At 47.2% G+C, this 21,946-nt stretch overlaps 1 protein-coding gene and 1 pseudogene across 1 annotated transcript; one reads left to right on the plus strand and one right to left on the minus strand.

Annotated features, from left to right (window-relative positions):
* Window positions 1–3,795: 3,795 nt before the first annotated feature.
* LOC119172619 (uridine phosphorylase 1-like) lies at window positions 3,796–18,997 on the minus strand. Its single transcript, XM_075893037.1, has 8 exons — window positions 18,942–18,997; window positions 17,961–18,102; window positions 17,221–17,382; window positions 15,936–16,053; window positions 13,689–13,759; window positions 12,591–12,732; window positions 11,327–11,473; window positions 3,796–4,213 (listed from the first exon to the last, which is right to left on the minus strand). Exons 1-8 carry the CDS (start codon window positions 18,995–18,997, stop codon window positions 4,050–4,052), a joined length of 1,002 nt encoding a protein of 333 aa, XP_075749152.1. The 3' UTR covers window positions 3,796–4,049.
* LOC142814347 (uncharacterized) lies at window positions 18,996–20,307 on the plus strand (annotated as a pseudogene).
* Window positions 20,308–21,946: the final 1,639 nt, after the last annotated feature.

The raw sequence follows: 21,946 nt of genomic DNA on the forward strand, positions 1-21,946 counted from the left end.
CGCCCTCTTGGTAATAATACGTCCTTTTATTATTTTCAATTCGGCAGCACTGATGCCTCATTGAGCGAGACCTTGCGCATGTCTCGCGTCTAAACATTGCCAGCAGTCAAGGTTAAGATTTATCATGATCGCGGCAGTTCCAGGCTTCCTTGTCCGAGATACGTCAACGTCCATGTAATGTTATCTTCAGTACTTTTACAACAATGCCACCATACATGGCCAGTTTAAGATAATTTGTATGCAGATACCAATACATAAATTGCCTAAGCAGAAAGTATCTGTATATGAAACCTCGCGGGGGGCTACAAGCTGCCTTCTTAATAATTTAGATAATTTTATGGAGCTGCCCTGACAACGTGCAAACTAAATTATTATAATGAGCGACCATGTACGTTACAACTGTATGAAGAATACTGCCGATCTTTATACCTACCTTATGCTGACTTTTCATCCTCGAATTGGAAAGGTGGCAAAGGAGGAAGGCGTGCCTTACAAATAATAGTGGTGCATTGGTAACAGAAGCTTCAGCGAATGCGTTCGTAAACAATGTCTCTATTTTCTACTCACTTGCATCTAGGCATCTATCTATAAACTCTGCCATCTTGATGCAATGTCAGGAAAAGATAAATAGACCACCCTTAAGGGCAGACTTTCGAAATAAAAAGAAAAGTAATAAATGCGTCGCCGCGTAATACATATATATTTTTTGCGCGTATACAGTGAAGCCCAAAGCACTGCACTTTCACGCTTCGCAGGCTCCATTCCCGGTCGTCTGTTCCTTCATTGCACTGTGTCCTTCTTTGCATTTGGGCACTGGACTCACTCCAAGGCATGAAATGGGGTGCAATGAACTTCAACAGAAGAAAGGGTTTCTCAGAAAACGGCAGGGAAGCGTCTGGGCTCGATGCGCCTAGAGAAGGCGTGGGCTGTCAGCATAACTCATTCCCTTCATTTTTGTTCCTCTCTCTCTTTCCAGTACGTGTTGTTATGCTTTCAGAAAAGCTTTGCCATAGCACAGCAACCACGCCTCAAGCAGTGCGCAAGCTTTGACCTCTGGCTCCATTGTTACTCCCAACCACAGAATCCCGCGTATAGCGATCATTTTCTTTTAAAAGTTAGAAGCAACTGTGCCATTTGTCAAAGCCACCGCGTATCTATGAAGAGAATCCTCTCGTCCACTCTGCGGCGAACTAGGTTTGAATTGGGCAAAACAAGCTCGATTTTTTGTCATCTAATTTTGGTATAAATGCGAAATTTTTGTGTGACTCTCATTTTAAATATTGAGATCATGGTTTGTGCTTACTTTGGAAGCTTTGACAATCAAAGCAGATGTTGCTGTAGGAAAGCTTTCGTTTTACAATACACAGCTTAACTCGTTACAAGTTGAACACTATTCTTGCGGCTCCTAGAGCTTTTCAGATGTGTGCTAAATTTCTTAAATAAAGGTGTAAAGCTTCTAAATGGCACGCCTACGTGGAGCAATCAATGCACAATGTCGTCAATGGTTCGCTGTTGTATTCACATCAATTTCACCATTCGCATCCGGGTAGTTCTTGATTTGTATCAAATTAAACTACGTACGCTGTTTTACATACCTGCAACACGATATGAGCCGCGTGTGCTCGACCACCTTGAGCAACGCATTTTACCATCCGACGAGAAGCATATCAGGAGCAAGGCTAGAAATTTATCGCTATGGTTCAACCAGAAGCAAAAGCTTGTGTATTTGTTTCACTCATGACTATTACAAGTGAAAAAGTTACAGCATATCCACGGAGTGAATGAAGATGGGTGGGGCGAAGCGTCCATCCGCCTGTATGTTTGTTTATACGAAATCGCTCGTTCGTCCATCCGTCTGTTTGTCTGTCCTTCAACTACACGAAATATGCTAACGTCATCTAATGATATTTCCAAGGTCATATACACACAACGCCATCTAGTGAACAAGTTTGAAAACAAACGACAAGTGGCTACATAATGTACTACTACTACTACTACTACTACTACTACTACTACTACTACTACTACTACTACCACTACTACTACTACTACTACTACTACTACTACTACTACTACTACTACTACTACTACTACTACGACGACGACGACGACGACGACGACGACGACCGCTACCACCACCACCGAGGAGGGAACGACTCACACCCTAAGGAGCTTCGCCTCTATAAAAAGTCACAGTTTAAGCACAATTTCTTGCTATGGTTCCACCAGAAGCAAAAGCTTACTTATTTGTTTCACTCATGACTATTGCAAGTAAAAAATTCACAGCATATCCGCGGAGTGATTGAAGATCAGTGGGGCGAAGCGTCGACCACCACCACCACCACCGAGGAGGGAACGACTCACAAAGGAGCTTCGCTTCTAGAAAAAGTCACAGCTGGGGCACAAGGCCGAAGCAATGAATGCGATAGTAACACAACCGGCTGTTATACGAAGTAAGGCTAGGATATTTAGGAACCGTATGAAATGTAGTCAAAACGGTTGATTGTACTTTAATTGACAGTGATGAAGTAATGACTACAGCTAAACAGGCGTTGTGTATAGTTAGCTGTGTGACATCTGAAATGATGTGAAGTCCAAGTTCGGCATCGAAAAAAAAGACGATCCACTGGTTTTTTTTGATGAAGTACACTAACGTTGAAGTCTCTAGTGACTATCACCGGCACATCCTGTGAGCACTACGCACGGAAGTTGTGCAGCAAGATGTTCATGACGTCAGTCTGCAAGGTACTTCGTGAGATTTACACTGTAGCGACGACGAATCTGTGCTATGTTTTAACGGCGCAATCGTCATAACTCTTCTGGGGCGGCGAGCTCATTTAGTCCGCCTATGGTGATAATGGCAGGGCGCATTTTCGATGGCAACCAAATTCACAGGCACTACAGGACCAGCAACTTACCCAATAGTCCTGGACTTGATGCGAGCAGTTTTTCCTGTTGCTTCACAGTGAAAATGGAGCCAGAGACGTTTCTGAATGCCCTTTTCATCCGAATGTGCTTCAGTGAACCCACCTCTCTATGATGAAGCCGTCAGACAAGTCAATGTTTATAGAAAACATGTAGGTCTTGTCCAAACCATGTACATGCTTTGTCCAAGAATGTTTCTTTTAAGTCCATTGACAGTACGCCAGTGGCAAATGGTGTACATATATAGCTCGTCGTTAGTAAGATGGACAGTATGGCCTGTGTGGCCTATTTGGTTAATGCAGTGCGCTGGGCGCTGGTTTGAATACCCAGTGGGTGCCTTGCAACTTTTTATCTTCTGATTTATTTTCTTTTGTGCCTTTTACACACATATATACATATGCATATCCGGGACAAGATGGCAACGGCAAAAATCAGCGGAGTGTGTCCATATAATTGATATCGCAATAAACCAAATTTGCACCATAATTACTACAATACCAATAAAAATGCCACAAATAACATGTGTTAAAAAAAGAATAAACGCGGAAAGGTAAGCATGGAACAACAACAAAAAAAAAGAAGTGGGAATGATCAACAGCTGTCGGACTGGTTCCTTCGAAGATGACTAGTTTTCTTTACAACGTCTCTATCGTCTCCTATACATTCATTGGCTTTATTTTTTCTTAATTTTCATTGAGATTATTACTTAAAGCAATGACATTAGTAATCTGGACAGACCTCAACCAGTAAACAAAAAAGATTGCGGTGTGCTGGGCCAGTTATTGCAACATATTGTATATGTATGCGCGAAAAAAAAAAAACAGCAGCGATCCTGTAATTTCCTTTTCGTTTTTGCCGTTTTTCAGCCCATACATTTACGATACCTTATAAGTACGCCTAAAGACGATAGCGATATAATATGAAATCAAATTACCAAAACTGTGATACGTGATAGTGTATTATATGGGGTCAGTATCATCTGAAAGCACAAAATGATCCACTGTCCTCACAGTTTCGATTGGCCTTCTGGCGCACCAACGGAGTAGTTAAGTGCTGACGGTGCATGTGACTCGGCAGCACATGCCTTCCGCAGACGTCTCCTTGTAGGCTCATCGCGTGCCGACTCAGACCAAGTATTTATTCGTCTTCGGAGGAAGGCCCAACCTGTTGCGGATGAACTGGAGGGCGAGCTCCTGCGGCCGTTCCTGCCACTCTATCATGTCGTAGTCGGGCACGTCTACCTGATCCCCCTCGAGACGGTCCAGGAGCGCTACGCAAACCACGCCTCCTGCACGAGCGGCGTAAGAGCGGTAGGAGCCAAAGTCATAACGCGTTCAAGCTCATTTGTTAAACATAAGGTTTCCAGAAGGTTCTACGCATTCGAAGTCATAAAAAAAGTAAACGTCTTTGAACAATGCGCCAAACATCATTTCTTATGCATAAGGTTTCCCCAAGAGATCCGAAGCCACAAACAAAGTATACATCTTTGAATAAAGCATTTGTTCTCATTTCTTATGCGTACGGCTTCCCTCAAGGTACTATGCATTCGCGAAGGGTAATAGAATGTAAAACGATATCTTTGAAAGGGACTAAAATTATGTACGGCTCAAGAAACTTCCAAAACACTTTTTAGCGTTTTATTAGCACGCTGTTTGCGTCTCTGTACAAATATTGATTGTGAGACTTTTTTTAACGCCGTGGTGGGATTTGAAAACCTGTATTTAGTGGACATCAATTGCGTTGACACACTCGCGGCATCACCAGGAGTCCACTGTGATGTCGTGGTACACACTATAAATATGAAAGCAAGGCTTTCGGCCATCGCCAAATACAACCAACACCGCCCTATCGTCCTTTACGGGCACATTTCGAAGTATGTGTTGAGTTCTTTCATCGTCGCGCTATTATTCGTTTAAGAAGGTGTTAAGTCCTTTGTTTGCTTCGATGTATGTATGTATGTATGTATGTATGTATGTATGTATGTATGTATGTATGTATGTATGTATGTATGTATGCATGTATGTATGTATGTATGTATGTATGTATGTATGTATGTATGTATGCATGTATGTATGTATGCATGTATGTATGCATGTATGTATGTATGTAGGTTTGTATGTAGGTTTGTATGTATGTATGTATGTATGTATGTATGTATGTATGTATGTATGTATGTATGCATGTATGCATGTATGCATGTATGTATGTATGCGTGTGTCATGATATGCGCGGTAGGTTCATCTGGTGCGCGATGTTTGTGAGTTTGTGCTGTGCCATACGCCGACGAAGATGACGATGAGACAAGGAAAAGGCGGAATCGTGTCGTCAAAGTCAAGCCAAGCCATGGGGAGAGAGAGGAAGAAGACGACGACGGGGCGTTGGAGAAGGAGGATCCGAACGAAACAGTGGCAGGCTGAAGCGCTCGTCGGGTCGTGGTCCCGAAGCCTACCTGTGCCTGTGGTCCGCACGAGCCTGGCTCCCTTCTACCGTGTGATCCAGCAGCCGGCGCCGGTCCGTTGTACTCGGATCCGGGCATTTTCCAGACCTGGGCCTACTACTGGCTGTCCGGGACGTGCTTGCCACACATCGACTCTGCCTCACGCTCCGCTCCGACCATGCCTGAGTCATCGCTGATGTCGGCGTAAGACGCAACGCTACGCATCGACTCATCTGCCTTCGACGTCACACGGTGAAGTGTTTCAAACCTTGTGTAGTGCAGTGGGGGACTACGCTAAGCGTCAGACCTTGTCTTTCGAGAACGTGTGTCGTGCTCGTACCTAAGGCAGTTCTTCGCTGTTGCCATGTAACACGCCAAGCTTCATTAGCGTTTTTTTTCTTTTTTTGTGGCATTAAAGCCTTATAACTCAAGTTGCAAATGTCTTCGTCAGTCTCGACAACGATTATTTAAGTTGCCGTGATTACACGAACCTTATCCCTCACAATTGGCGTCCGCGCGACAGGACGAAGCCGTTTGCACTGGGTTGAAATCTGTAGGGAAGATGAGTGAGCAAGAGCTTATAACGCTAGCGGAACGCATGGGGCTTCAAGGAGCCGAGCTAAAGACGTGGGTAGACGCGCGGTTAGAGCGGGCTCATGAGGAATCTGTGCAAGCGCGTGAAGAGCGTTCCGCGGAAAGGCAGGCGGCGAAGGAACGTTTGGAGATAGAAGAGAGAACTCTTCAACTGCGAATTCGACTAGCTGAGGTTGAAGGTAGCCGAGAGCCAACAGCGCGGGACCGCGAACCTGAGAGGAGTCAAAGCCGCCCGTGCTTGATCAATCCTCACAACCTGATTCCAGTGTTTGACGAGGGGCGTGACGATCTCGATGCGTATCTCAAGAGGTTCGAACGCGTAGCAGTTGGTCAAGAGTGGCCTGAGGAGAAGTGGGCGACAGCGCTTAGTTTATGCCTCAGTGGGGAAGCGTTGAAAGTCTTCGGTCGTCTGTCGCCAGAAGACTCAATGGATTACCAGAGTACGAAAATGGCCTTGCTCCAGAGGTTTCGTTTCACAGCCGAAGGCTATCGCGAAAAGTTTCGGCAAAGCAAGCCTGAAGACGGCGAAACTGGTAAACAGTACGCCACGAGATTACAGAGTTACTTCGATAGATGGCTGGAAATGTCGGAAACGGACGAGGACTTTGCATCCGTGCGCAACCTCATTGTAGCTGAGCAGTTTCTGAATAACTGCCACGATCGCCTGGCACTTTTTCTAAGGGAGAAGAAATGCAGGACGGTAAAAGAAATGGCAGAAGCAGCTGATACCTTCTTGGAAGCCCAGCGGCAAACAAACTTGTTGGTATTTCGTACCAAGTCTGCAAACAACATTCCCAAGGAGCAAGAAGGATTTACTTATACCCAGCCTCCTCTTAGATGTTTCGTCTGTGATCGACCCGGCCACAGAGCATCTGATTGCCGCACGAAACCCCAACGAGTCTTCTGTGGGCACTGTCGGAAGCCCGGCCACGATGCAAGAGCATGCCCAAGCAACGGCGGGTCAAAGAAAATGACATCTTGCATCGTGTCTACTGACCAGAAGTCCGAGACGCCCCGATGTGCCGATGATTCATCACAAGATGAATATGTTGCTAGTGCACTCCGAACGCGCACCGCAACAGCTACACGAAACTTGCCGGTGTTACAGGGAGAAGTGTTTGGACATACTGTATCAGTCTTGAGGGATACTGGAAGCAACACCCTGGTCGAGCGACGTTCCCTCGTTCCCGATGATGCGCTGACGGGTACTACCGCCACTATTTTATTGGCCGATGGTAGTTGCATCGAGGTACCGGAAGCAGAAGTACGGATTCTATCGCCCTATTTCACCGGAAATGCGATAGTCAAATGCATGACGTCGCCACTTTACGATGTCATCGTAGGAAATGTTCCCGGCGCCCGTGACGCTAATGACCCCGACTCAACGTGGAAGGAGTCAGCGAGCCTGAAGTCGGAAACTAATCAGGCATTGAATTCTGAAGAGAAATCCAAGGATGGATGCGGGACGAATAGCACAGTCATGGTTGGTGTTTCAAGCAAAGGACATCGCCGGAAGCTCACGACTGCTAAATTTGGAAACTTAGAGGTGACACAGGAGTCATTTCGCCAAAAACAAGAGGAAGACCGGTCGCTGGATGTTTGTAGGGCGAAAGTCGACACCCTCATCCGCGGTAAAGGAGCCACATACCACTCATTTATGTTCGAGAAAGGAATCTTGTACCGCGTTTACCACTTGACTCCGGGTAAATCAGTTCAACAAGCGGTGGTTCCAAAGGCGTTGCGTGTCCATGTGTTGCACTTGGCACATGAATCACCGATATCTGGTCACCAGGGTATCAAGAAGACGAAGGACCGAGTTTTGGAGTCGTTTTATTGGCCCGGTGTACAGGAGGAGGTACGAAGATTCGTAAAATCATGCGACGCATGCCAAAGGACATATCCCAAAGGCAAAGTAGGCAAGGCGCCTCTTGGACGGATGCCTTTGATTGACACGCCATTCGAACGTGTGGCCGTTGATGTCATTGGACCTCTGACGCCAATTTCAAAAAAGGGTAATCGGTACATTCTTACCCTTGTGGATTTCGCCACTCGGTACCCGGACGCGGTGGCTTTGCCCGCAATTGATTCGGCAACAGTAGCAGATGGACTACTGGAGATGTTCTCTCGAATAGGATTTCCACGGGAGATCCTCTGTGATCAAGCCTCCTGCTTCACGTCAGACCTGATGGAAGAGGTGAATGCTTTGCTTGCTATTCGACATTTGAGCTCGACGCCTTACCACCCGATATGCAATGGCTTGGTCGAAAGGTTCAACGGCACTTTGAAACAGATGTTGCGCAAGTTGTGCCAAGAGAAGCTGAAGTCATGGGACCGATTTCTTGCGCCTCTGTTATTCGCCTATCGAGAAGTACCTCAGGCCAGTATGGGCTTCTCGCCGTTTGAACTGATCTACGGCCGGCACGTCCGAGGACCCCTGGATATATTGAAGGAACTCTGGACAGGGGAAGACCTAGAGGAAGATATCAAGACTACTTACGGATACGTGCTTGATCTGAGAGAACGTCTTGAACGCACCTTGAAGCTGGCTCAAGAGAATCTCTCCCGAGCTCAACACTCGCAAAAGAAGTATTATGACCGAACCTCCAAAACCCGACAGCTCAAAGTTGGTGACCGGGCTCTTATATTGCTCCCAACCAGGGAAAACAAGCTTCTTAGGCACTGGAAGGGGCCATTTCCGGTTACAGGAAAAAAGAATGACCACGACTATTGGTTGGACCTTGGGCACACCACGAAAATGTTTCACATAAACATGCTCAAGCGCTACGAAGAACGTCAACCAGAAGTCACTAGTCAAGCTTCATCGTTCGTTGTAGTCGAAGAAGGAGAGTTGGATTCACCCCTCCCTACATTTAAAGTAAATGAAGGGAAAGGTATTGAGTCGGTCACACTCGGAAGTAATTTAGACGAAGCACAACGCGATGATATGTGCAATCTCTTGGAGGAATTCCGAGACATATTTTCCGAAGTTCCTGGGAAGACGAACCTCCTAGAGTGCCGGCTAGAGCTTACTACAACAAAACCAATCAGCACGTCACAGTATCCGTTGCCGTTTGCAATGAAGGAAATAGTAGAGAAGGAGGTTCAAGATATGCTGAAGTTGGGAGTTATTGAACGATCCCATTCGCCGTATAACTCACCCTTGGTCCTGGTTAAGAAACCGGACAACAGCTTTCGCGCGTGCATTGACTTCCGTCACATTAATGAGGTTCTGGTGTCCGATTCTGAACCCATACCCAGAACTGACATTATGTTTGCTGAAGTCGGCACGAAGTCGGTTTTCTCTAAGTTAGATCTTACAAAGGGCTATTGGCAAGTACCCTTAGAGGAAAGTTCTCGTCCGAAAACAGCTTTTTCAACGCAATCTGGACACTACCATTTTCTCTATATGCCTTTTGGGATTAAGACAGCCTCGGCCATATTCACACGATTGATGAGGACATTACTGCACGGCATTCCAAACACAGTGCATTACATAGACGATGTTCTAATTGCCACAGCTACGTGGGAGGAGCATCTAGTGACATTGAAACAGTTGTTTCAGAGGATCCGAGAAGCAGGCCTACGGATCAAACCTCAAAAATGTGAGATCGGAATGACTTCTGTCATCTTCCTTGGGCATCACCTCGGCGATGGTACAATCCGCCCAGTAGAAAGCACGATAGCGAAGATCGCTAAAGCCCCAAGACCGGAAACGAAGAAGCAGCTTCGCTCTTTTCTCGGCTTGGCGGGATATTACCGAGACCTCATACCTCACTATGCCCAGAAAGCGAAACCACTGACTGAAATGACAAGAAAGATGGAAAAGAACAAGTTAGCGTGGAATACCGAAAGAGAAGAGGCATTTGAAACCCTCAAACAAGCTCTAGCATCTATGCCAGTAGTCAAGGCTGTTGACATAAAGAAACCCTTCGTATTACGTACACATGCATCTGATAGGTGTATAGGCGCTGTGCTTATGCAGGAACACGAGGGTCTTCTTCACCCGGTGTCATATGCCAGCCGCCAACTTATGCCCCGGGAAGAGAGATACTCTGCAATTGAAAGAGAGTGTTTAGCGTTAGTTTGGGCGATCGCGAAATTTCATATCTTCCTTTATGGAACCTCCTTCGTCGTTCAGACTGACCATCAGCCGCTACGATACCTCTCTCAAGCCAAGCATTTGAACAGCCGGATCTTGCGCTGGAGTCTCGCATTGCAAGAGTACACCTTTCGCGTTGAGCATATCAAAGGATCAGAGAACGTAGGTGCTGATTATATGAGCAGGCTACAGGTGTAGATGCTAGCTATACAACATTAATGTAATAATGTACCATATGCCTAGGGACTCTCACATACAGACTATTCTCTTGGTGCAACAGTTCTGTACATTTGTTTGTCGTAAGTCTTGTCTCCCGCGCACTTTGGACAGTTTTTTTTTTTAAAAAACTTTTTGAAAGGGGGGACTTTTGTCATGATATGCGCGGTAGGTTCATCTGGTGCGCGATGTTTGTGAGTTTGTGCTGTGCCATACGCCGACGAAGATGACGATGAGACAAGGAAAAGGCGGAATCGTGTCGTCAAAGTCAAGCCAAGCCATGGGGAGAGAGAGGAAGAAGACGACGACGGGGCGTTGGAGAAGGAGGATCCGAACGAAACAGTGGCAGGCTGAAGCGCTCGTCGGGTCGTGGTCCCGAAGCCTACCTGTGCCTGTGGTCCGCACGAGCCTGGCTCCCTTCTACCGTGTGATCCAGCAGCCGGCGCCGGTCCGTTGTACTCGGATCCGGGCATTTTCCAGACCTGGGCCTACTACTGGCTGTCCGGGACGTGCTTGCCACACATCGACTCTGCCTCACGCTCCGCTCCGACCATGCCTGAGTCATCGCTGATGTCGGCGTAAGACGCAACGCTACGCATCGACTCATCTGCCTTCGACGTCACACGGTGAAGTGTTTCAAACCTTGTGTAGTGCAGTGGGGGACTACGCTAAGCGTCAGACCTTGTCTTTCGAGAACGTGTGTCGTGCTCGTACCTAAGGCAGTTCTTCGCTGTTGCCATGTAACACGCCAAGCTTCATTAGCGTTTTTTTCTTTTTTTTGTGGCATTAAAGCCTTATAACTCAAGTTGCAAATGTCTTCGTCAGTCTCGACAACGATTATTTAAGTTGCCGTGATTACACGAACCTTATCCCTCACAGCGTGTATGTATGTGTGTGTGTGTATGCATGCATGTATGTATGTGTGTGTGTGTATGCATGTATGTATGTATGTATGTATGTATGTATGTATGTATGTATGTATGTATGTATGTATGTATGTATGTATGTATGTATGTATGTATGTATGTATGTATGTATGCAGGCGGTGCACGAACCTTTGAGGCCGGCGAAGTGACACATGGCTGCAAACTGGGCAGCCTCCATCTCGATGTTGCGAACGCCCATAGACCGGAGCTTTTCCATGAACTGGTGCTTGGACTTCTCCGTGTAAGTGCAAAACGCGCCGTCCAGTCGGCCTTGGCCTGCATGCGGTCACAGAAAGCGGACTGTTTTTGCGACGCGGACATCAATAAACATGAGGGAGAACTTCGTGATTATGTCCTTTAACGAATGACGCGCTTAACTTGTCGGCACTCATACGCCAGCCGGCGAGGCAACAAAGATCATTAAAACAACTCAAGTGTTCACCTAGCTTTACTCCTTAAAAACGTGTGTGTCCGTAGAAGAATACTGTGGTTGTAGGCCGGGCGAACGTCGTCAAGCAAAAAGTGTCACTAGTGTGCGTGTCGTCGCCTTAAACGTAACATTGTTCTTTCTAGAAAACATCGCGCCTTGATGAATCACAGCTTATATACAAAACGACATATCTTGCCGGAAATCGGCGCGTTACGACAGGTGCAATGTTTCATCTTAGTGTGTTTGGATGTTGCTTTGCTTTTCTTAGCTTGGGGTCCCAATGATACAATCCTGGTCGTACTGACCGCATTCAAACGAGGGCGAAATTGAAAAGTTGTGATAAGCCGTTCATCGGGTGGCATGCTATAAACCGCTCGCACGCTAAGTCGTTCCGCAGTGTGGACAACGTCGTGCCTTGTTATCCACTGGGCTTTTTCAAGGCCCCTGGCTGTGGCGGCTGCATTTTCGATTGAGATAAAAATGCTGTAGGCCCGTGTGCTCATATTTGGGTGCGCGTTAAATAACCCTATAGGTAGTCGAAATTTCTGGAGCCCTCCACTACGCCGTCTCTTATAATCATGTGTGGGTTTTGGGACGTTAGATCTCACATATCAACGTTTCAAGGCATTGGTCTGACATGATGAGATTTGCAATGCGATTTATAGAAGCATGATAGAGATGACATCATTGATATTTGCAGCAGCAGTGATACGCTCGATCATGCTGCCATGTATACAACGTCACGCAAACTCAGGTTAAATACCTACTTAGTATTTAGGAGCTCATAGCAGGTTACGCATTCTTTGGTCAAGATAACTATCAGGTGTCATTTAGGTTACACATTCTTAACAAAATAGAATGGATTTTGTAATCGGTCCCACTCGAATAATTTGTCAGGTGCTCTCCCTAAGTGTGGTCTGCCCTTTACAGCGAGACGTTGCGATTTGAAGTGGAAGCGCTCACCTTCGTAAAAATCATCAGTGGACAGCGTCTTGCCACGCACGATATTCATAGCAGGCAAAAAACGGTTGCCCACGTCCACAAGCTCGCGTACTAGATCACCGTCCAGAACGCAGAAGCGCCTCACGCACTCTCCTAGAACGAACTGAAATTCGTGGAAAACTGGTATGAAATATACCCATAAGAGGTCGCATAGTCACGAGCAGTAGGTAATGCTCTGTAAATATGTCAAACTTGTATTCAAGGAGAATGGATGTCGCCCTGTAGGCCTAGTTCTTGTTCGTAACCAGGGGTAGGCGCCGTCTACTTGCTGAGGTGCTTGTAGCGACATCGCGGCGACTAGGCTCCGCCAAGCCCAAAGATCACCACCACCTTCTAAGATCACGTGACAACTGGCATCACGCGGGAGGCTCCCTGACGCGTTGTGCTATATATAGTTATCACGTAGCCATAGAGGGCAGTGGCGAGCTTTGGGCTGGGCGGAGCCTACACGCCGTGACGTTGCTACAAGCGTCTCAGTATGTCGACGGAACCTACTCCTGTTTACAAATATGGTGTAGGTGTGAAAGGTAAGGGTTCCAGCAAGTTGGAGTAAGAGTATGGAAGTGGCCCTAGCACTTTCATGGGCTAGGGTGTATTTCTTGTGTTTACTGGTGTTTCACCACGCCACCGAAGCTGATCTCAGAGGCCACGAAGAAGTGCGTGGCTGAGATCCTCTCCACCATGTGCCACAATGATTACAGCTGCTCACAAGAAAGCCAGATTCTTTCAAAGAACACGTTCAGTTATTATCTTTTCATTCTTTTGAGAGCTTATCGGTGTTTATTATTATTAAACGTTTCCTCTAATAATGCAAGTGTTCAATACACCTGTCACCTTGAACCAGAAACGTCGATTTCATACCAATATTATTTCTTAAAACGCATGTTCCTATTATCCAGAAAACCCTTTAGAAGAGAGACTACAGTGTCACTAGGCTATCACTACATCAAAGACATCTAAAGATGGAAAAAATGTCTACAGCATCTGTGTGTGCGCGTGCACGCCAGTGAGGCTGCATAAAAGCAACAACGCGAGAAAAAAAAAAAGATTTGTGCTCACGACTTCCAGCTCCTCTTGCAACAAACCGTTCATGACAGCAGTGCTGACAACGACCGACCCAGATGGAACCCCTGGAAAATTTGGCAGTGGGCTAGCTCAAAATGTTCGCAAAGTCCAGCTTTCTTGTCCACAAGCATGCAAATTGCAGACATTGCGAGGATAGGAACTGTGCGACACTTTCGATATGTCATCTGTATGCATTTGAACCAGCGCAGTTACTCACGCTGGCGCTTTCCTTATCATTTGATAAAGCCTTATATTAACGCGTCAGTCGTAACATACTCGTAAGTGGAGATGATCAATGGCATTGATATCTCCTCAGCCATCGAATCCTACTACGACACGACAAGCTTGTCAGCGAAACAGCATTTACGTCGTTTTCATAGCAGTCAGTAACTAAAATTTTCTCCCCACTTTTTTTTATTGTTGCTTTCAACATGTTATACAAGATCATTGAAAAAAAAAACCTTTTTGGTTCCATAGCCTGGCTGGCGAAGCTAGGAGACCAACGTCCTCTACGTGAGAATAGTCGGTGACACATGGTGAAATTTGCCGCGTAACACTGTACGTGGTGAATTTGGTACGTGGTACCACTGTTCGTGGTGAATTTGGTACGTGGTACCACTGTACGTGGTAATTGCCACGTACCACTGTACGTGGTACAGTGGTACCACGTACAGTGGTACCACTGTACGTGGTAAACCTTCACTGTACACCTTTCCTGGCCGACCACCCGCGTTTACAGAGAAAGCTGTCATGAGATCACAACTAGAGTCGTTTTTCGCGCCGCAGTTTTCCGCCGCCGCTGTCGCCGGTGCCCGTAACTGCTATCGTGCGAAAATAAGAGAAAAAAATATCCAGAATAGAAATGGATTCGAACCTGAGCCCTCTCCATGGTCACAGTATTCTATACGACAAAGCCGAGCCAGTGCTCAAAATACCTTCACAAAAGACCCTATACAGGCATTATCTCGGGACAGAACCGCGTTAACATGTGCAATATGGCGAGGTAGAAGAGTAAAATAACAACGACGGCGCAACATATTGTGAATTGTGTAACCAGGCTTCACGCAGTACGAACTGTGTTGTGAGTGGGGCATCGATCGCTTCGTACTCATTACAAAGGACACAACGATAAGCTACCGCATCAACAAGAGTGCATTTAATGCCTCGCAAATGAGCAGCGAGTACCTCACTTCTCCGCAGGATGACGAGTAATGGCGCAGTGGTGCTTCCCCTGACTTGACAAAAACACTTATTTGTGGCGTAGTGGGTACCTTGCAAGAGTACTTGTATTGGTAGCCCCAAGATAATCCGATTTATTCTAAAACTGCACATTATTTTATAAAATCACTCCATTATTGGCCAACCATCGACAGTGGCTATGCGCCACGGGCAATAAACTTGGCTAAACCTTATGCTTGGGTGTGTTGGTTTATGATTATTTAGACTTATTTATCAACGCAAAAAGGACGGGACTTTTAGAAAAGACAAAAAAAAACACACAGCGCTGCGTGCGTGTGTCTTTTGTGAAAGTGCTGCGTGTGTGCGTCTTTTCAAGAAGTCCCGTCCTTTTTGCGCTGATAAATCAGTCTAAATAAACGGGCAACAGGTCAACAACAACAAGAGTTTACAACGAGTTGCGCAGGACAAATTTGTTCTGCAAATAAACAATGTTTATGTTTATGGTTCCAGAAATGCTTCTCTTCCAGCTTTCGCTGTAAGTGCGCTGTGCTTTCCACCCAGTTCTGACGTTTTCTTTCTTTCTTTTCTTTTTGTTTTCACAGTGAACTTGTATACGGCTCAGGCGCGTCCATCCATCGACCGCAGGCTAAAACATATATGCCACAGAACTTGGGCAAACTGAACTGCTCAACACTGATCCACTAAAAATGAAGAAACGCGAGAGGCAAACACCGTTTAAAATTGTGCAAATAGGGCCAATAGCCTACGACAAGCCGTACAAGACGACGCATGCCGTGGCAAAAATATAAATAAGTGCTCACTAAATTCAAAGAGGACTTTTCTGGACAGAGATTCCAGGTTTAGTTGAAGAATTTACAATCGGCTAAAGCTCGAAATCACATATCACCTTTGTGACGTATGCAAGGCAGCTTCATTGGTCATCCGCCGTCACGAAATTTAAAGGCCCTTCATTTTTTGCTTAATCTTTTCGCAGTACGGTCGTCCAAAGTTCTTTTGAAGGCACTTTTAAGTAGTATAAACAAAACACATTGAGAACCGTACCAATGCCTCCGCAAGTGCCAAGGCGCAGCATGACCACGTCCTGTGTGCACTGGGAGTAATGCAGCAGCTTCAAGAGCTCGTGCATCACAATGGAGAGAGAAGGAGAGCCCATGCCGTGCTGCATCGAAGGCCAGAGTTCTGTACAAGCTCTGCAGAGAGGCACTAAATTGCAACAGAGGGCCGTATTACACTTAGAAGTCAATCTATGTACAAGACAGGCGGCAAATAGTTCCCCGTTTGATCAGAATATGAAGTCGTTTCTTCGGTCTCTCGTCCATGCTGGCCTCAGCGTCAACGACGTCTTTTGACGTCACAATGCGCACCTTCTTGGGCCCATTTCGATATTTGCCGTCGCAGAGAAGTCCAATGACATTCAAATAAAATTCATTCATCTGACAAGTGAGGGCTTATCGAAACAAAACAAAGTCAGGCAATAAGCACGAAGCTAACGCAGGAAACAATTTAGCGCAGTCTCAGTCAACAATAAGCCGTGTTACGTCACCTGCTGATTGCAAGTCGATAGAACTTCCCGCTTGAGCACGTTTACTTTATATCGAGCAGCGTAACGGCGAAAATGTTCACAGAATTGATAGGAGATGCCAATTTGATTGATTGATTGATTGATTGATTGATTGATTGATTGATTGATTGATTGATTGATTGATTGATTGATTGATTGATTGATTGATTGATTGATTGATTGACATTGTAATAACAATCGCTTAAATATATTGATGGGGTAACGCAAAGACGAAGACACGAATCAGGAAGGAACATGACTAAGCTGCCCTATAAATATGTGTTCGACAAATACTATTTTGCCGAAATGTTGGTTATTCTCTAATAATGCACCCATCGCGGTGGTCTATAGTCGGTGCAATGTTCGACTAACTCGCAGGTCGCGGGCTTGAATCTCGTCCACAGTGGCTGCACTTTCGATTGAGGCAAAAATGCTTGAGGCCCGTACACTTAGTTTTAGATTCATGTTAGAACACCAGATTACCAAAAAAGTTCCGCAGCCCTTCCCAACGGCGTCTCACATAATCATGTCGTGGTTTTGGGACGTCGAAACCCAGAAATTATTAGCCTGCTTTCTGTAACCATGCATTGTTTCACTATTCGGGCTAAAAAAATTGATAAAAAAAGACCGAGTGTTGCATAACTGCTTCGAGTTACGTTCTGTGCAGACCAGGGATTACGATTCATACACGACATCACCCCATGGTAGTTACTAGAGTGGTGAAAAGACAGAAAGAAAGAGAGAAAGAGAGAGCTCGGAACTCACGCTGACAGAAAGCACAGGTCCGATTTTGTACATACAGTAGCGGTGCGAGGCTTCGCTGATGTCGTAAAGTTCAGCGCCAGTCGGCAAATGGATGCCCAGACCCTTCTTGACGAACTGGGTGAAGCGTTGCATGCGTGACGGCGTGCCGCCCATGCACACAAACTGCGAACGTGAATTATTTGTCGTGCTTTATAGAAAATGCATCACGGCCTCTGTACGCCTGAAGCGGGATAGTACGAAGATACGACATTAGTGATATGCGCATGCGAAACAGTCATAACGTCGACCGATGGCACTTCAGGTAATTGATACAGATACAAAAACGAGTTACAATAGTGAATCCGTTCGAAATCGTCTGGTATACACTGCAAAATTTTGGAGAAAAAAGCAAAAATTATCTCCTTCGCTATTTCTCTTCTATATCCCGTGAAATATACACACAAGCCACCTCTATCTTTGACTTCGGTGCGTGTCTTGCAATAAAGTAAAGATTCGCTTTATGCAGTAAAATATTTGTTCTTGTCATTTAGGCTTTAAAGACCAGTAAAAATTAACGCCTCTAAACCTTCCACCCTTACCCCAAAAAGAAAAAAATTCTACACTGCAGTATCTAGCTCCACGAAACTTTCACGTGCAGTACTTGCCGTTGTCTTGTCTTTGTACGATGTCCGTCAGCGCCATTTAAATATAATGGTAATACGATGTGATGAGAAGTTTCTATTTCCAACGGAAGTGCATACCTTGACGTCGCCGAACATCTCCTTATGGTTATGTGTGGCTGTGGACAGCGCCAGGTGGTACAAGTTGTCCCCTTTGATGTTCTTCAAGTTGGGGTTTTGCAGCTTCACAATGTTGTTCGAGTCCTGGTCACTCCTCTGAGGCCTGTCACACAGGAACCAACGAACTTATCCTAATATACCGTGTACGCGACTGCCTCAAATCTTCTAAGTTTTGTTTTATTTCTTTCTTTTTGCGTGTGTTGTGCCGTGCGAGTGTCCGTTGGTCACTCGAGGGGGCCGTCCTCCTTGCTTACGGGCAGCAGTGATCGGCGAGCCTTCCAGACCTGCGGGCGCCGGGTCAGCACAAAGGCGGCGGCCCGCTTTAATGCACCTTGCCAGTTCGGGTGCAAGAAGAGAGAAACATGTCCCTTTGTGCATCCGTGGCCTGTGGGACGTTCGACTCTGTTTCCCCGAATGGCTAAGCGACGGACCTCTACCACTGACTTCGTGGAACAATTTGTGCACGTGCGTGTGTGTGTGTGTGTGTGTGTGTGTGTGGTGCGTGCGCGTTTTGTGTCAGCGTGCGCGTATGTGTACTCGGATCTGTGGTCGACAGAGGAGAGCGAGAAAGCGCGGGAAGAGCCAGAGACGCAGCGAGAACGGCGAGCAAACAGGAGTCTGCGAATTGCGAGCGACTTGAGCGGTTGTGCGTTGTGCGATGTGCGGAATTGAACGGATGCGCGAGTAATAATTGTAACCTAGTTTTTTAATTAAATACAGCCTTCTTTTGTTTACATTTTCTTAACAGTGCGTGAGTCGTGTGTTGTGTCTTCTATCAATTTTCTCCTTTTTACGGCCATACTGGCGACACCCTAAATTTTACCAAAAGCGGAATAGAGGACGCTAACATTCATCAGAAGTGGGATTTGACCAATTTTAGAAAACATTCGGAACGAGTTTGGAAAATCTTAGCGAGGAGTGCGATTACGTCAGTGCGAGAACAAAGCAATGGTGGACTTCCAGTGAGTGGGCACTTCCAGAGAGCTAACATCAGCCATGCTGGACGGATCATCGCCGGAGGAGAGTGGTCACCGTGATGACGACGACTGTGCTGGGCTCACCAAGCGGGAACTTTTCGACGCTTTGCGCGAGAAAGACCGCTTGTTGGCGGACCTCCTGCGGCGGCAGCCTCAGCCGGAGTCGTCGGGGGCTCCACACCAGGCGGCCATCAACACGTTTCAGGTGATGCCCGATTTGAGCAGGAATATTGCAGACTTTTCCGGTGATGGTTGCACGTCAGCAGCCCGGGAATAAATGGAAAGTTTGCGCCAGACGGCTACGCTTCACCGGTGGCCAACGCCATTCCTGCTCGAAACTGCCAAGTGTCACCTGGTCGGCGCCGCAAAAGATTGGTACCGTTCGAGAGCTGCCGAAATTTCATCGTGGGACGATTTCGAGCGGATGTTCGGGCGGACTTTCTACAGCCAGACACGGGCGGCGGAGCGATGGAGGCGTATGCAAGAGCGAATGCAGCAGCGAAATGAGAACACGGCTGCGTACTTCCACGAGAAGGTGCGCCTTTGCAGAGAGGCGCACTTAGATTTCTGTGATACGAGGGAGCAGGTGCTGATCGGTCTCCGATCGCGGGAGTTATGCACGATGCTTCTTGGAAGGTAGCACGAAGACGCGGATGACCTGTTGCACGACATTCAGGAATTTGAGAGGATCGACCGTGAGCGACGAGAACGCTTCGGGACAGCGGCTGAGCGAAGAGCGACGAGCGATGCACCTAGTATGCAGCCTGCACCCAAGGCACCGCTGCAGGGTGCGTCCGGGTGCGACAGGCGGGACCAGCGACCACCTATCACAAATCAGAACGGTGAGCGAAAATGTTATAATTGTTTCAAATTTGGACATATTTCGCGGGATTGCCCAGAGGAAAGACGAATTGAAAAATGTCTAAAATGTGGGAAGACTGGGCATACCCAAAAACACTGCCAAGCAAAAGGCCCCAGAAATGAGACCAACGCTGTCTCTGGAGAGAAAATTGACCCTGGCGTGCTTTTGAAGCACGTTAAATGGAATGGCAATGAGGCTTTGATTGGCATGATAGACACAGGCAGTTCCGGTTGCTTAGTGCGCGAATCAGCGGTGGTGCGGTGCGGAGCGGAAGTGCTGGAAGATGCGACAGCTCTGTATGGTTTCGGCAGCCGGGGAGTTCCAGCTGCTCGTGCGATTGGCAGGTGCCGGGCCGACTTGCTGATAGATGGCGTCATTGGCAAGAACATACCGATACTTGTTGTACCCGACGAGGCCCAGTCGGTCGATTTGCTTGTCGATCGCACGTTTACCGAGCTGCCATATGTGACCTACGCTAAGCTGGGCGGCAGCTTGCAATTCTGGCATAGAGACGAGTGCCCATTCTCACATCTCGAACCCTTCGTTTCATGTCCGAAATTACGTTCGAAAACTGCCGAAGAGACCCCACTGCAGGCCAATTTTATAAATTGGGTGAGACTGTCATCGCACTTTAACGTCACTGGTGCAGTGCTGTTCAACAACTGTGGGCGCGAAATTCTTGTTGACATGGAGGACAGAGAGGTTACTGTGCCGGTGTTTGCGAGCGGAAATGACGACGTGGTTCTACGTAAAGGACAAAGACTTGGCCACGCGACAGAGGTGGACATCCCGGGTTGCGAGATGAAGGAAATAAATGAGTGCAGAGTGAAGTGCAGCGCGGCGAAGCGAGAACAAATTCTGGTTACGGAGGTGCGACGGCCGATTGGGTGCGAGGAAATTAAAATGGGCCCCTCCGTAACAGAGGAGCAGCGTCGTGAGCTCACGTGCCTCCTAAATGAGTACCGGGATATTTTCGCCGCCAATCTCAGCAAACTTGGTTGCGCACCTGCCCTTTCGATGGACATACAGGAGATACCTGGTAGTGCACCCATGGCTGTTCGGCCCTACCGCACGAATGCAGCAAAGCGAGAGGCTATACGTGACATCGTCGGAGAGTGCAAAAGAGAGGGAATCGGAACTGAGACACATTCCGAGTATGCGAGCCCAGTCATTACTACATCGATGGTCGATACAGAGCAGCGAGATTGGGACGAAAAGCTCAGTGAGGCAGATTGCACCTTGAACAACGCTATAAACAAGACGACTGGGAAGACACCCTTCGAGATGTTACATGGTTATCGACCGGAATTTCACAGCGTGGCACTGAAGCGCTTGGTTGAATCTAAAGCGTCAGAGTGGGAGGAGCCCGGCGGGTTGCGCGAACGTGTACGGCAGCGCCTCATGAGCGAGCAGAAGAAGATGAAGGTCGCTTACGACAGGCGCCACTTCCCGGCTAAAATGTACGGTGTCGGTGACGTGGTCTTCATGACGAGGGCTCCAGAACAGACGGGAAAGCCTGCCAAAGCCCAGCCAAAATATAGGGGCCCCCTTGTAATCACGGCAGTGTTGCCAGCTGACACGTATCGAGTTGCCGACCTTGACGAAACAAGGGCGAGCCGCTTCGCGACAACTGCGCACGTGTCGCAGTTGAAGTGCTGGACAACGACCAATCCGCATTCACACCTTGATGACGACGGAGAGTCTGCGGAGGAGTCGGACGCCCCCGAATGTGAGGTGCAGCGACTGAGACGTTCGGCCCGTAGCTGCGCCAAGACCCATCCCTATGCGAGTGCGCCATAGTTGCGTTGGCGTCTGTTGAGAACTTCAGTGCGTGCCGGGATTTACCGAGTGAACTGTGCGTACTGAAACAGTTGTTTTTTTTCTTGTCTTCTTCGACGAAGAAACAATTCTGTTTGTGTATTGGCGTGTGGGTTTGTTTATGATTTTTTTTCCATTAACGAGGACGTTAATGACTGTCAGGACGACCGAGTGTACGCGACTGCCTCAAATCTTCTAATTTTTGTTTTATTTCTTTCTTTTTGCGTGTGTTGTGCCGTGCGAGTGTCCGTTGGTCACTCGAGGGGGCCGTCCTCCTTGTTTACGGGCAG

This window comes from Rhipicephalus microplus, chromosome 4 (genome assembly GCF_043290135.1).
Source record: "Rhipicephalus microplus isolate Deutch F79 chromosome 4, USDA_Rmic, whole genome shotgun sequence".
NCBI lineage: Eukaryota > Metazoa > Arthropoda > Arachnida > Ixodida > Ixodidae > Rhipicephalus > Rhipicephalus microplus.

What these genes read in the sequence shown, in the direction of transcription:
- LOC119172619 (XM_075893037.1), bottom strand. Translation starts at nt 18,997, where the DNA reads ATGGCTGATGTTAGCTCTCTGGAAGTGCCCACTCACTGGAAGTCCACC. An exon ending in TGGAAGTCCACCATTGCTTT is followed by an intron (nt 18,103 to 18,941) that starts GTTCTCGCACTG and finishes CCTGTGTGACAG; the next exon opens with GCCTCAGAGGAGTGACCAGG. An exon ending in TGCAAGAGGAGCTGGAAGTC is followed by an intron (nt 12,733 to 13,688) that starts GTGAGCACAAAT and finishes CACGAATTTCAG; the next exon opens with TTCGTTCTAGGAGAGTGCGT.